General features: G+C 41.3%; 1 protein-coding gene across 2 annotated transcripts in view; it reads left to right on the plus strand.

The window, feature by feature from the left end:
* Window positions 1-16067, plus strand: part of LOC147690171 (cholesterol 24-hydroxylase-like) — a 399802-nt gene that overhangs the window by 62492 nt on the left and 321243 nt on the right. For both annotated transcript variants that reach the window (XM_086937764.1, XM_086937763.1), the window contains exon 3: window positions 3702-3779. In XM_086937764.1, coding sequence (XP_086793890.1) covers window positions 3702-3779 — 78 coding nt within the window. The remainder of the gene's footprint in view (window positions 1-3701; window positions 3780-16067) is intronic.

The following is a 16067-nucleotide window of genomic DNA, read 5'->3' on the forward strand; positions in this document are numbered from 1 at the left end:
ACCACCACCGTAGTTAGATTGACAGCAGGTTCTCACAACGCGCAACGTTCCTCCCTCCCAGAGAAAGCGAGCAAGGATCGCGTTTAACTGCCGGAACCAGATGGTTTTAAATTTTAACCTATTTATGCTCCCTTACACAGTATGTCCTTTGATACCTGTACAATGCATTTTCTATATGATTTATTGGTGCTTATTCAGGTTAATGCAGAGATTTATTGATTTTAAATTGTTTAGTTTTGTTGACTAAGCTTAAGATGTAAGCAGGATATTTTTGATCTTATTTACATTGCTTGTATTGTGTTTGTTTATTGTTTTTATTTACTAGTAAATTAATGTAAATGTAAATGTATAGGCATTTATATAGCGCACTACTTACCCGTAGGGTCCCAAGGCGCTTCGACCGCTGCAAAACCCTTCCTGGCTTCCCTGAGAGATGGTCCCTTAATGGGTATCTCCAGGGTGAGACCAGGCATCCCCGGCAGTCTGGTGGGGCCGTTAGTGAAGATGAGGCAAGCTAATGCCCAGAGTTGCCGAGTGCATTCGCTGATCAGAGTGGGCACCGAGGCGAGAGAATTATCGAGTCCGCTGACCCTGGTCCAGAAACCTGCCGCGCCGGGAATCGAACCCTGGTCCCGGGCCGTCCTCTGCTCTCGGGTCTGCCGCCTCTAACCAGTGAGCCACACTACTTCACCAAATTAATAATTTAATAATAAACTGGACTGAACTGAAAATACTGCATCAGAAATGGTTGGCCTTCTAAACCCAGTGACATAAAAATGGATGGAGTTAAAGATTTCTGGGCAGTCAGAATTGAATTAAACTTGATGAATGACAATTTTCTATGGAATGATAAAATCGTTCCACCATTTTACTTAAGAAGCAGAGTAATTGATGTTACTCATGAGGGCCATTTCGGGAGATGCTTCACCAAAAACAATTTCAGATGTAATTATTGGTTCCCAATGATGGATCCTTGGGTAGAACAAAAGGTTAAAGGTTACATCAGTTGCACCCTGAGTGACAAGAGCAAATGTGTCCATAAAGTACCTCTATCTCCTGTAACCATCCTGGAAAAAACATAGGACAAACTTGTATTGGACATTACAGGACCTATAAACTGTCAGGATATTTCAAAACATTGCACATTTATTTTAATTGATTACCATTCTCATTAGATAGTCACAAAATGTGTAAATCAGATCACCACTAATCAATTGATAGAATTTGTGCAAAAAACTTTCATAGCCGAAGGTATTATTGATTCGCTCATTTCCGATAATTGAATGCAGTTTACATCTCATAAAATGAAAGAATTTGACAAAATTGGCCATGAAACATCTCAAAACATCCTTATATAGCCACAGAGCCTGTGGGTTAGTGGAAAGGGCTAATCAGATTAATAAAGACCGTATTCAGCTTGCAGGCTTAAATAGTAATACTGTTGAATTCGCATTGTAAGAGATGATATGGTCATAACATACAACCCCTAACTCTATCTCGGGGATATCTCCATTCATATCCTTAAAGGGAAGGAATCCAAGCACCCAACATATTCCCAGTTGGTTAGGAGGTGGGGTAACTGTAATGGCTGACAAGGATTCCTACAGAGCTATACTTCTTAAACACCAGAACAAGTACACAAAATGGTATGATGGCAAACATGGGACAATCGATCAAAATCGGTCTGTGGGAGATTGGGTTTTGATTATAAAACCAATTCAATATTGGGATAATGTAAGCAAGTTCTCCAACCTCTTATAAATTGTTGATGTTAAGGAAAATGTTTTTGTACATGATAATGACCAAGCATGGAGTATGGACATATTTGTCAAGTGCCCAGTGTGCCTAGTCCTACACATGGTGAACTTATGGACAGCAATATGAACTTGAGGGGTTCAGAAATAAAGAATACTCCAGATAACTGCAAGAGAATTAGAATGGCACCCAAGTGGCAGGTGGACTAATATATGGGTTGATTCTTGTAGGAACAGGGACATTGTTTTTCCTTTGTGATGTTTGATCTTCCCTCGACTTTCCTACTCCCTCTACCTCCTCTCTTATATTGCTCCATTCTTCCTAATGAGAACATTTTAATATTTATATAGCCATATTATGTTATTTCAATGAGCACACTGGGTGGGAGGGTATGTAAAACACCCGCTGCTAATGGCCACGTACGCACTACATACTGCATGAGTCCTGAGGAGACTTTGTTTTGGCATTTCTTAAAAACAAATGCAACCAAGAAAGCAGTGGTTAGGATTCAGTAGAGGCCCTACTACTGTTCACCACTGTTTCATAAGACATTACCCACACTGCTCAGGAGGTATTGACCACCAGCAGGTCAGCCAGCACTCCAAGTTCTGCATTCTGCTGACTGTGCAGCTTAATGGGCAAAGTGGGCATGCAGGCTAACTGAACTTACGCTCCCTGTAAGACAAGAACAGCTTACTTTACATTATAAGGTAAAATGTTGTCACTCACATTGTCTGACACTCAACCATAGAATGAATGCCCTGTGGGTTGATACAAAATGTGATTGACACATCAAACAAAAAAATGGTTGAAGGGTCCTGACCAATTGCGCTACCCTGTGTTTGTGTCTTTAGTCTGATTATTTTTTATGTATTACTTGCAAAAACTCTAGAGGGAAAGTTAAAGGTGTTTCTGACCTGTGCCTACAGAGGAAATTGTGTTGAAGGTTACTGTTGTTTCCAGTGAGAAGAAATGTATCACCAAGGATTAGAAGTAGCAAAGTTCTGTTACTGGTTACAGACATGCAGACTTTCTTGCAATGCAATGATGCTATTTTGAATGTGCTACATACTGGTTTATGGTCCTTTTGGACAGCAAAGTTCTAGATATGGAGCAGCTAGATGTAGGAATATTGAATGTCCACCTTCAGCATTGAATACTAAAGATATTTAGAATGGCTAACTGACTTTGTAGGAGGAGCAACATGACTTGTGTTTTTGAAATGGTAGAACAGTGGTTAATATAGTCTGCTGGGCATTCTGCAATTAATTTTAGAGGTGTTTAAAAACAATTTTCAAATGAAGTGACGTTCTTCTGGTAGATCTCTTGTCGATGCATAAATCCTACAATAAACTTTTCATTGATAAAAACATGGTCATTGAGTCCACTCAGTTACATAATCACACATTTCAACCCCCCATGTAGTTACAAGTTTAGTCCCTAGGTTTGTTCTTTAAATTGTTCAAATTGTTCATACCGTGTTGTTATCGGTATTTCAGTAAAGTTTCCAAAGAACCCATTTGCTTTCTGTTTAATGTAAGTCTCATGTATTCACCAGCATATTTGTCATTTTGATACAAATGAATCTACAAAGGATAGATCTATAATCATAGGAATGAACCCAAATCAAATTTGGTGCGGCAACTTGACCACAAGTAGTATTTGACTCCAGCACCAAAAAATCTCCTCTTGAAGCTAAAATCGTTATAAAACCTTGAGAAGGATTTTGTTCTCATTACATAATCACATTTTACACAGGACGGGTAGTTTGTCGGACATAAATGTGGTATATGTAGGGTGATTAAAATTAATTTGAATGTTTTGAGCATGCTCTAAGAGTCCCCTATTTTCTACAATAATGGTCATAAATCAAACCAGATGCATGTATGGTATTATACAGCAAAAGTTCATCACATACCTATTGGAATGTGTTTTTTTCATTACAGCTTCTTACTAGGACACTACCCTTCGTTTGCAAAGAAAACAAAGAATGGTGGTCATCTTCATGATCTCTTTTTAGAGTGGTAAGTTTAAAGAATTCCTGTTTTCTATATGTAATGCTCGGTGTACCAGAAATTGTACTGGTACTCTGGCACTTGCAATGAAAGAAAACAATGTATATATTTATAACAATGTTGGTAATTGACACAAAGGTAACAACAATTACTTTAGTTGGAATTAAATGAGATACCTAAAATGATTCTACAGGAAACAGGAAAACATCAGATCAAGTCCACCGCAAATGGTAGAAGATGACACAAAGTGAAGTTGGACTACCAACAAATAATTTTGCACCTTTTTTTCCGACCCTACGTTTGATAGTGTTAGGACTGTAGCGTGACACTGCCATCAAGAGTCACAGTAAGGGTGTTCTGCCACTAAATGTGTGCACTAAAGCTGGTTTCACCCGAAGAGTTTTTGACTTTTCAGTCAGATTATTGTAAATTGGTGTAGAAATGTCACCAGTGAGGTGGAAGTTAAATGTCATATGTAGGCTGGGATTATGCTATGCACCACCTGCAAATACGAAAACAAATTATGGTGTTAGGTGCCTTACTGTGCACTAGTTGGGCTCCAGTTCAAAAAGTTGTGCAGTGACACATAGCATGGAAAAGTATGCTTACCATATAATAAAACCTACTTTTATATTTCAATAATTCACCTCCCAATATATCACATAAGCCAATAGGGTTGGGTGCTTAATAGATAATAAGTGGTAGACTTAAAATTATGAATAGTGTACCCTCACAGTGAATAAATACCCCAAAGATGGTTTACTATGTAGGTTAGGTCAGATTTTCCTCGAATAGGCTTAGGTGTGATTAACATCCTTATTCCATATTGTTACCTGTAAAAATGTTATCAAAAATGAATCAAAGTTATTTTCCAATTAGTATGAACAATCTAATGTAATGGTAATAGTAGACTTTGATAATCTAAGTGAAAAACAAGCTTTGCAAAAGTGTAATTTGAGCTGCCTGAGCCCAAACTGGTTTAGGAGCAGGCAGTAATGCAGACCCACTTCAGAGGCTCAATAAACATTTCTGACTGAGAATTAATCACCCTGCTCCCAGAGAACAATGGTTTCAGGGAGCATCATTGTGCTCTTGCTGGGCTAAAGCTTAAAAGTACTGCATGGTAAAGAAAAGTGCTTTCCCAATATAACAAAAACAATTATATCACATAAGCCACATTTAAAGTGTGTCTTATAAATATATATATTATTAATATATAAAATGTGCCATGCTACATATTAGTAATATAATGCCCTGACTGTGAACAATTGACCATAAGCTATTTTCATTGTGCAGGTAAAATAACATTTTGTTAATGATCCTGCCTAGCTCTAGATAAAATCATTATTGCATATCTATCCCTGAGATTGCTAGAAAAAAGTTATTTTTCTGTTTAGTTTTAACAACCTGCCTTAGTAGTCAAAGCAGATTTTATTGTAGTCTAAAATATTGAAGGAAAGGGTTCTATTTGGTAGAATATCAAAGTTTAATTTACTGTTTACTTTGAGGTTTTTTGTATAATCTTTTCATTTACAATTTATTTTTTTAATTTTTAAAATATTATTGTAATGTGTGTTCCCAATGCTGGAGTTATTCGAGTAATGGATGAGTAGTGTTTTTAAATATACATATTTAGCCATTTTTTAATATTTCATATTTTTAAATGTTTCTTTAGTGGTTTAATGAATGGACTACTTTTATCATTTGTGTTTTTTTTTTTATTCTATTTTTTAAATGTTACCTTTTTGTCTTTAAATGTTTTAAAAAGGAATTATGTACGAAATTTAAGTTTTTGGTTGTTGGATATATTGAGAATTGACTTGGTAATATTGTTTTAATTAGATTTTGATCAGCGTTAACTGAGTAATATGTTACTTTTGTAATCTGTTTTATTAATTAAATATTTGTTTAATATATTTTTCAGTTAGTTATTCAATAACAATTTATGGTTGTGGGTTTGTTGACGTATTGGGTGCGTTGGGTTTTTAAAATATTATTATTTTTGTAGACTGCATGCATCATTTTTATTAAATTGCTGTTCTTATGTTTAAATGTAAAATAATTACAGAGTGTTTATTAAATTTTTAATTTGAGTTATGACATTTATTGGTGTGTAGTTTTTTAACCTAAAATATGTATACATTTAGATTACTATATTATGTTAATTAAATTGGAAATCGTTTTCTTCATAAATTAATTAAAAAATTTAATTTAAAGGATATTTTTTTTTATGGATTTGTTGTATTCAGAGTCTGCTTGACTTTTTAAGAACACATTAAAACTGCTATGTACATTGGGAAATGTAACATAATCAGCATAATTTAGGAGCATCGGTTTTGTACATAATATCCATTTCCACTGCTCAGTCTCTATGAGCATAGATATGGACAGATTTTTCAAATGCAGTACGGTTGAATTCTGTGTTAGTTGCAACCGAATAAAAAAAAAAGTAATGGAATAAGAAACATGTTTTACAGGATACATCTTGACAAGATCAGGTAATCGTGATTTTAGGATGACGTTAATTATAATTACACCTGAGCTTCATTAGGGATATATGCCAGAAAATTTTCAATACAACAGTGTAAAAACAAGAAACTGACCCCTTCACATCTTCCCCTCCTTGTGCAAAGACCCTGCCACTGATACAAAGTAAGGGGCTCATTAGGATGGCGGGCGGACCTGAGTCCGCCCGCCATCCCTGCGGAGTTTGAACCGGCCGCCAGACATGCGGCGGTCCCGCAGTGTGAATTCTGCATTTTAACATTGCGGTGGGTGCTGCTGACAGCAGCACATGCAGTGATGTTAAAATCGCATGTCTAGCATTTCACTGCACCACATAGTAGGCACCACATGGTGCCTGCTACCTGGTGCAGCAAAATGTAGGGGGGTACCATAGGTACCCCCCAAGTGCACAAGACACCCCCAGACACAAGGGGGGCCTGCAACCGGCCTATAGACCCAATCCCCACAAGCCTTTCCATGGCGGGATCGCCGTCATGGAAAGGCCTTTCATTTCCCACATCCTAATATGGCCTGCTAGGCACCACCACCATATTAGTGGCTCTGCTCTGCCCGCTAGGCAATCATTATGATTGCCGCAAGTGGGAAAGCGGCAGACAAACTTTGTGTTCCGCCGTGATACCCTCTGCCATCCTAATGTGGCGGTGGGTAAATCTCATTATGATGGCGTAACGATCGCCACCGCTGGCCCGACGGTGGCGATTGTTCTGCCATCATAATGATCCCCTAAGTTCCTAAAAAGTGGTGTTGGTGTCCATGGTATGACTATCCGACATCTAGGGTGCTTATATTATACAATTTAACAATGTTAGGGTGCATGTAGTACCTTAGATAGACCAGTCTCGGCGGCGACAGAATCCTGTTCCTCCCTCAAATTGGATAATATGGCCGACCAGGCTCTCAGGTAGGCATCTAGCGCATCATCCTTACATACGTGTTGCAAGCGTACCTCCTCTGCATTCACCCACTCAAGCATCTTGCAATAATGCCAAATACAGAGGGGGTACTGGGCTAAGCCATCCTATTGCTATGTGGTGTTTTGCGAAAACCAGGCCGAGGAGAACAAACTGTCTACACACTGGGTTTTTTTTTTGGAGGAGAAGGAAGCAGGCCCAGTAATACCTGATGGATCTCTAGCAGTACCACCCAATCTGAAGCTCTATTTAGATTGTGTACAACTTCCTGGCAGTAAGGGGAGAGAGAGAGCACAAATAAAGTTTTGATGATGATGATGATGCGTAGTCCGGAGAGTTCTCCAAATTCATGCATGATGTTGAGTAGGGTAGACATCGAATTAGCTGGATACCACAGATATACTAAGGTGTTGTCAGCATTGAGAGAGACAACATGATTGGTTGTCTCCAGTGTTACCCCCAAGGGACACATAGTACGTCGCAGGGCCACCGCCAGTGGCTCCCGGGCATATTGGTGAGTGGAAGAGTACTTCCCTGTCTGGTGCCAATTGAAAACGCTTGGAGACCATGCAACCGGATCGTACCCAGGCAGATGGATCAGAATAGAGAAGATGGGACTATTGAGCAAATTTAGGTCCTAAAGTCACTTTACGCAACACTTGCCCTAGGTAGGTCCAATTTAGATTGTCAGATGCCTACTGGATATCCAATAGAGCGAGGGCCTAGGCACCATCTTGGAGATGTGGGGCATGATAGACATGTGCGAGACGTCGGAGGTTGTGAAAAGTGTTCCGTTGTGGAATGAAACCTGATTGGTCCGTGTGGCCCAACTCAGGCAACTACAGAAGTTGACGAACTGCCAGCTCACTGCTAAGAAGCTTCACGTCCATGTTTAGGAGTGATATTGACCAATATGCCGAGGCTACTGTGGGATCTCTATCTGGTTTTTGATCCATCATGATCAGTGCCTCCTGCATGGTGGCCGCTAGCCTTCCGATGCTTAGGGCTTCCTGATATACCTCTAAGAGCTTATCAACTATAATCACTGCATACTTGTAATAAAATTCCGAGGGTAAACCATTGGTACCCGGAGTTTTCATGGTCTTAAAGCATTGGATAGCGGCAAGTATCTCTTCCATAGTGAGTGGGCTATCCAGGGATTCTCTAGAATCTGGGGTTAGGCCCTGTAAGGGATTATCTCCAGGAACTTCTGCAGCTCGACGAAAGAGTGACATTGTTGCTCAGTGTATGTATAACATAAAGTGGTATGAAATACACAATTGAAAGCCGCGCCTGTACAGAAAGGGGGTTGGGCGCACACTGCCTCACATCCCAGCATAGTTCGCCCCTTTGTATCCTGGTAAATGCAGTTCAACATTAGTGCTTACTTGAAATTTAGCTGTAGCTTTTCACCAATGTTGGTGCAGACATTGCTGTGTATCTCTATACATATGTTTTTAGGTTCAGCCCTTCACAGTAGAGAGCAGCAGTTGTAGAAAACAGAAGAAAAGTCATCTGGGTTTGCTGGAAATGCTGCCAAATTCCTCTCAGGTCACAGTACCACTCACAGGCACACAGGTGCATCTCCAAAGCTCCTCAGCTTGCTGGCTCAAGGGAGCCTTTTGAACAGAAAGGGGGTTGGGAACACACTGTCTCACATCCCAGCACAGTTCGCCCCTTTGCATCCTGGTAAATGCAGTACAAAATGAGTACTTACCTGAAATGTAGCTGTAGGTTTTCCCCAATGTTGGTGCAAACATTGCTGTGTATCTCTAGACACGTTTTTCTGGGTTCAGCCCTACATCTATAGAGAGCAGCAGTTGTAGAAAACAGAAGAAAAGTCATCTGGGTTTGCTGGAAATGCTGCCAAATTCCTCTCAGGTCACAGTGCCACTCACAGGCGCACAGGTGCATCTCCAAAGCTCCTCAGCATGCTGGCTCAATGGAGACTTTTGAACAGAAAGAGGGTCGGAAGCACGCTGCCTCACATCCCAGCACAGTTCACCCCTTTGCAACCTGGTAAATGCAGTACACAATTAGTGCTAACTTCAAATTTAGCTGTAGTTTTTCACCAGTGTTGGTGCAGACATTGCATGTATCTCTAGACACGTGTTTCTGGGTTCAGCCCTTCAGTAGAGAGCAGCAGTTGTAGAAAGCAAAGGAAAAGTCATCTGGGGTTGCTGGAAATGCTGCCAAATTAATCTCAGGTTACAGTACCACTCACAGGCACACATGTACATCTCCGAAGCTCCTCAGCTTGCTTGCTCAAGGGTGCCTTTTGAACAGAACGGGGGTTGGGAGCACACTGCCTCACATCCCAGCACAGTTCGCCCTTTTGCAACCTGGTAAATGCAGTACAAAATTAGGTCTTACTTGAAATTTTGCTGTCGTTTTTCACCAATGTTGGTGCAGATATTGCTGTGCATCTCTAGACACGCATTTCTGGGTTCAGCCCTTCAGTAGAGAGCAGCAGTTGTAGAAAGCAAAAGAAAAGTCATCTGGGGTTGCTGGAAATGCTGCAAAATTAATCTCGGGTTACAGTACCACTCACAGGCAAACAGGTGCATCTCCAAAGCTCCTCAGCTTGCTGGCTCAAGGGAGCCTTTTGAACAGAAAGTGGGTTGTGAGCACACTACCTCACATCCCAGCAGAGTTCGCCCTTTTGCAACCTGGTAAATGCAGTACAAAATGAGTGCTTACTTGAAATTTAGCTGTTGTTTTTCACCAATGTTGGTGCAGACATAGCTTGGTATCTCTAGACACGTTTTTCTGGGGTCAGCCCTCCATCAGTAGAGAGCAGCAGTTGTAGAAAGTAAAAGAAAATTCATCTGGGGTTCCTGGAAATGCTGCCTAATTGGTGGAATACTCAAGGATGTATTCAAGTAAGCATTTAACATGAACTGCATTTACCAAAATGCTAGGGGGCGAACTGTGGTGGGAGGTGAAGCAGTGTGCTCCCACCCCTTCCTGTTTGAAAAGGCTCCCTTGAGCCATTGAGCTGACAAGCTTGTGGAGATGCACCTATGCACCTGTGAGAGGTACTGAGAACTGATAGAATTGTGGCAGCCTGCTCAGCAACCCAAGATTACATTTGTTTTTATCTCTACTGATGATGGATGATATCCAGAAACACGTGTCTAGAGATTTACAGCACTAACCTGCACTAACGTTGGTGGAATACTCCAGGATATATTCAAGTAAGCATGTTACATGAACTGCATTTACCATTATGTTAAGGGGCCAACTGTGCTGGGAGGTGAAGGAGTGTGCTCCCACCCCTTCCAATCACTTGTGTATAGACCACATTTCCCACATTATTATGAGGGATCAGGATAGGGGGCTGGCGAGCTTCCTGCATGACTAATCGGGCTAATAATGCACCCGTTTTATCTCCTTGGATATGGAGCCTCTGATGATAGGCCATGTAAGTATGGTTTTCAAGTCTGCGGCAGTCCTCCAGTAGCTCAGTTTAGACCTCACACCAAACAGAGAACTAAGGTGGCTGGGAAGGGTGCAGCACCTCAGTATTTTTTATCGCTTTTCATGTTTGTCAATGTTGCTTACCAGCTGGCAATGAACCCCATAGGAGTTCTTGATACAGACCCCACAGAGAATAACTTTCATTGCTTCCCAATCTAGGGCTCGCGGAGCCCCAGTTCTCAGCACAATACTGCCCTGGTGTCTGATTCATGGTTTACGCAAACGGGGGATCAGACCAGGTCTCAGCACAGAGGTGCTAGAGAGGCCTAGTAATTAGTATATGTTATACAGACTTTTTAGATTTGTGTTTGTTTTATGGATGAGTGTATACAAAATTTAAAATTAGATTATATTTTATTATGTTTTTACCATATTTACATGTTTGTAATTGCTACTTAGTTCACAGCGTAGAGGATCACTATCCTCAATGTTTGTTAGATTGGGGATAGAACAGTATATTTGATCCATAGGTATGTGCACTTTTCCCAGTGTTTGTTAGGATAGAGTCAGAAGAATAGTTAATATGACTCCCTCTCACGCCCCCCCAATGTTTGTACTTTCTACAATGTTTGTTAGGCTGGAGTAGAGAAGTAAATCTTACCCTCCTCCCCTAATGTCTGTCCCTTCCCTAATGTTTGGTGGCTGGAGTTAGAATGGTAAATCTCCCCCCACATAATTAAGGGCCTGATTACAATGTCAGATGGAAACTCTTCAGACCGCCTCCTCTTCAGAAACGGTTCTGACCGACTCGCATCCGGCGAGTCTGACCGACCGATTACGATGGTTCTGGACACCATACAGAAAGTCTCCTATTGACTTTAGTGGGAGCCTGTGTTTCAAACAACAACACAGGCTCCCATTCAGAAAAGGGATGGTTGTGGAAAACCTTGCACCTTGTCACAGGCACCTGAAGGAGCCTGCCACAGGGGCATGGTTTTCAAGGTGGGTCTCTTGGGTACCCCCACCAACTTCAACTCGAGCCCTCCGTGTGAAAGGGAGTCTGCCACGGGCCCCCAAAGTCAGATTCTTATAGCCGTCCCATCTCGTACAGACCGATTCGGAAAGGCTGTCTAAATCTGACATGGTAATGCTTCGGTCGGAAACGTGGTCCATAGAGATGTATTATTCAGCTTCGACCGACTCGGATCTCCGAAAGCCGGTCGGAACTGAATCAGACTAACTGAACGGTTACCTTTCCATCGTAATCGGTTGCTTGGAAAGGTTGCTGTTCTGATCCTTTCCGACCAACATCGTAATCAGGCCCTAAATGTGCTTTTTCAGTGTTTGTCAGATGTAATTTAGAATTGTAAATCTTCCCCCCTCCCCACCCTGTATATGCATGTTCACCAGTCCTTGGTGGACTGGAGCTAGAATAGTAAATATGACCCGTCAATGTAAGTTCTTTTCTCAGTGTTTGTTGGACTGGAGTTAGAATAGTAAATCTGACCAGCCTTCCCCAATGTATGCACTGTCCAGACGTTTTGTTGGATTGGAAATAGAATAGTAAATTGAATTTTCACCCCCAATTTTTATTCTGTCTTCAATGTTTGTTAGACTGGAGTTTGAATAGTACATTTTATGCTTCCCCAACGTATGCTGTTTCCGCAACATTAAAATTACAATAGAAAATCTGACACTTTCAACCATTTTTGTTACACTTGAATTGTAAGTGTTTACCCCGATGCATACACTTTCTACAGCGTTTGTGAAACAGGAGTTAGAATAGTAAATCTGACTCCCTGTAATGTTTGCAGTTCACCTAATGTTTGTTGGACTGGAGTTAGAGTAGTATATTTGAAATCCCTGCATATTCATTTTCCCTAAATTTTCTTTGATTAGCCTTAGAATAGTAAATCTTACCCCAGTCATTGTGCATTCATTTTCCTACTTTTTTTTGGAATGTTGTTTCTTATTTTATTGTTTTTAGATTGGAGTTAGTTATTTCTGTATTTTGTTTTTGAAAATATTTTGAGGGTATTTCAATTGTTATCAAACAATTTCATTTAATTAATTTTTTTTAATTCTGTTTATTTTACATTTGTTTTATATTTTTTATGTGTCTTCGGAATTGATAAACATTAGTTTTAGTAATATATATTTAATATGTCCTTTAATGGCTTAAAAATATGTTCATACATTTATTTAAAATGCCTTATTTATTATATATGTTCCTAGTCTTAGGGGTCCATTAGGATCACCGGCGGATTGCCACCGCCCGCATGGCGGTGGCGATCCGCCCGTGATCCATCTTCGCCCGCCACCCATTTCCCCCCGCCATATTACTATGGCGGGGGGACCGCGGCGGACGGAAACACCGTCCACCGCTTTTCTGCCCTGTCATCAAGCTGACCGGGTGGAAAAGGGTTTAATGTGGTGGCGGTGTCTGTTAGCCATATTACCATGGGTGCGGAAAGATGCCTTTCCGTGGCGGCATTGCTGCCACGGAAAGGCATGTGGGAAAAGACTGCGGGCCCATTGCGGGCCCCCAGGGACTCTGGAGGATGGGAGTACACATGGGGGGGTACCTATGATACCCCCCTAGCAGACCCATGCATAACATGCCTTCCTGGCATTGTGGCAGGCGGTGCTGAGTTCACCGCCCGCCACAATGACAGGTATGCAGGATGCGCCCGCCACTGTGGTGGGCATATCCTAATTGCCCCCACGGGACCCGCGCCCTTATGGAGGGCGGTCCCGTTACACCATCCTAATGACCTCCTTAGTGTTTTCAGTGAATTTATTTTTGGATCAAGAACATTTTGTACCACAGTATTTTGGTGGCCGAAGTTTTGCCGTACAATTATAAAGGTAATTATTGACATCAGTGAGGATGTTCTTAAGTAAATCAGTAAAAAGTTGCTGTTTCAGTCTCAGTGAGGTCATTTGTTCAAAGTATTGAAAGAAATGTCAAGGACATTATTAAGATGCAATCTAAATAGAGTAGTAGTATCCTCCCATGCTATAATCAAGACAGATCTGAAGAAGGGCTGCTAGAGTGCTATCAGCTAAAATTGCCACCCTGTACTGTGGCTCCTCTCAACCACCCTGCAATTTCATTTATGATTTTGTTACCCGGAGCCCTTCCTGAAGGTTATCTAACTGAGAATCATTCTGAAAAGTTCCTTTCTGTAGAGAGCAGCTGCGAGACTCACAGGAATTGAGGTGCTACTGCTGACTGAGATTGGGCAAGGCCTGGTGTGATGTGGCCCGTGTGTTGGGCCCTGGCATCCGCCCTGTGAGAGGAGAGAACCAACCATGCGCTTTATGACCTGTTTGCACTGGAGCAGGGCAGCATACGCCTCTGGCATGAGAGTTAGTGAGACTTGGGGAGACTCACTACTGCTGCTGCTTTGTCTTGGAGGTGCTGCAGCCATGACCAGGTATTGGGAGATAATGGTAGTGCAAGGTCGTGGAGGTGATTGGGTTGCCTGGCTGGTCCTACCTCAGGCAGCTCCCTTTTTCATGGAGTGTTGGCTGTGAGGCCTGAGACTCTGTTCCCCTCTCAATAAGCCCTCATGCACAGCCATGATGTAATATCTGTACTTGAATTGTAACACCAGGGAAAAGCATCCCTCATGGATGAGTACACATGACTTGCAGTACTGCCCTAACTCCAATTTCCATTATTGAGGGTTCTCTGCTACAGAATATTGAATCACCATTACCTCCAACTGTTTTCTACCAAGTAAGGGGCTGGCCATGTCGCTACACTGGAACTGAGTCACCCAGTATAATGTATCAGACGCACTAGGTGGCCGCCTTACATCAGAATTCATGGATTTCAAAATCCAAAGTGCACATGAGCAATACATGGAGGTCATTACGGTCCTTCAGGTTAGAAAGCTCTATATCCAATTTAGATTTGGATCTCTTCTTGTTAAATCCTTCATATCTGTGTGGCAACAACATACACATGTGCAGTTGCATTGCCCCGGCTGCCCCAGTTCCTTTGAGTCTACTACACACATTTTGTTTGCTTGCTCGCTGTACAACTCGCCGAGGCGCAAATGGTTGGCACCCATTTGCAGGTTGTTGGGAACACGATGCCACCAAGAAGTGTTGCACATCCTAAGATCTGACTTACGACCACTAATTGCATGTGCAGTAGCCAAGTTCCATGGGAACATGTAGATAATTAGAAGGCACACACAAAAGTTGTGAATTGGTGTTCTTACAGTTTCTACTCCATCTTCCCAAACCCCCTAACGGGAGCAAGGCAGTATCACTAGGCATTTGCAACAAAGCACAGAGTTCATCTATTTTAATGTGATTTTTTGTGGGTTTTTAAATGCACTATTTTGGGGCTTTCCCAATGCTAACTGAACTTTTTATTCTTTCCGATTGATCTTCTTTTAATTGGTTTTACCTCCTTGACAGTTATATCTTTTTTACCAACCCATTATAATTGTATATTGTGAATGTTTGTCATGTATTCAAACTTGAAGTCCCGAACTGTAAGCACTTGCACTTTTTTCCTTCATAAAAATTCATTGTAACACTGCAATGTCTTCAATCTTGTAATTCTGTACTGTTAGCACTTGCACTTTTATGGTCGGAACGACCGAATAAAGTTTGATTTGATTGATTGAATCTCCATTACCACCAACTGTATTCCTTGATTTGAGCATTATCGGCACAGAGCAGAAGGCCTTGTCCTACACATCCATGTGGTGGCTGCTCTGTGGACAGGAATTGGGACACCATTTTTCAAAAGAAAGTTCTAGAATAGTATTATTCCTCGACTTCACACTAGCATTCAAGGAGGCACGGAGGCCATTTCTCCCCCTAAAAAACATAATCAGCAATCCAATATATTGTATGCCAAACTCTATCTCACGAACCTGAAAATCAAATAAAATGTCAAACATTACTTCTTCACAGATCCTTAACATCCAATTTCTCCAAGCAGAGGTTTGCAGATCATCCTCATCAGATACAGAGACTTTGAATGACTAAGCCACAGGAGCATTGGGAAGAAACAACTAATGCCATCATTCCAATTATCTATTTTACTTCATTCGTAGACAACATGACATATTTCACAACCCTACACCCTGTCTAAGGAAGTGCTATTGGCATATACAGCCGGTAGGTCTGCTATTGATGGCAGGGGCTTCTTAGTGATGTCTCTCTACACTTGTCCTGACTTCTTGATAAATGTAATAATGCCTTTATACAGGGCTATTCATTAGCCCACACATATGCCTCCTTTGAGGGGCCATCTTATTCCCCAACGTGACTGGGAAATGGAAAGAGATGATGCGGTGTCATCAGCTGCAATGTTTAGGAACCCCTAGTGGAATCTCCTATTCTATTTTTTAACAGAGCTTGTTGGTTTTGTTTTTATTATCTCAGAGAACTTTTTTTAGGGATGCTTTAT

The sequence above is a fragment of the Lissotriton vulgaris genome, chromosome 9, assembly GCF_964263255.1.
Source record: "Lissotriton vulgaris chromosome 9, aLisVul1.2, whole genome shotgun sequence".
NCBI classification, from domain to species: domain Eukaryota; kingdom Metazoa; phylum Chordata; class Amphibia; order Caudata; family Salamandridae; genus Lissotriton; species Lissotriton vulgaris.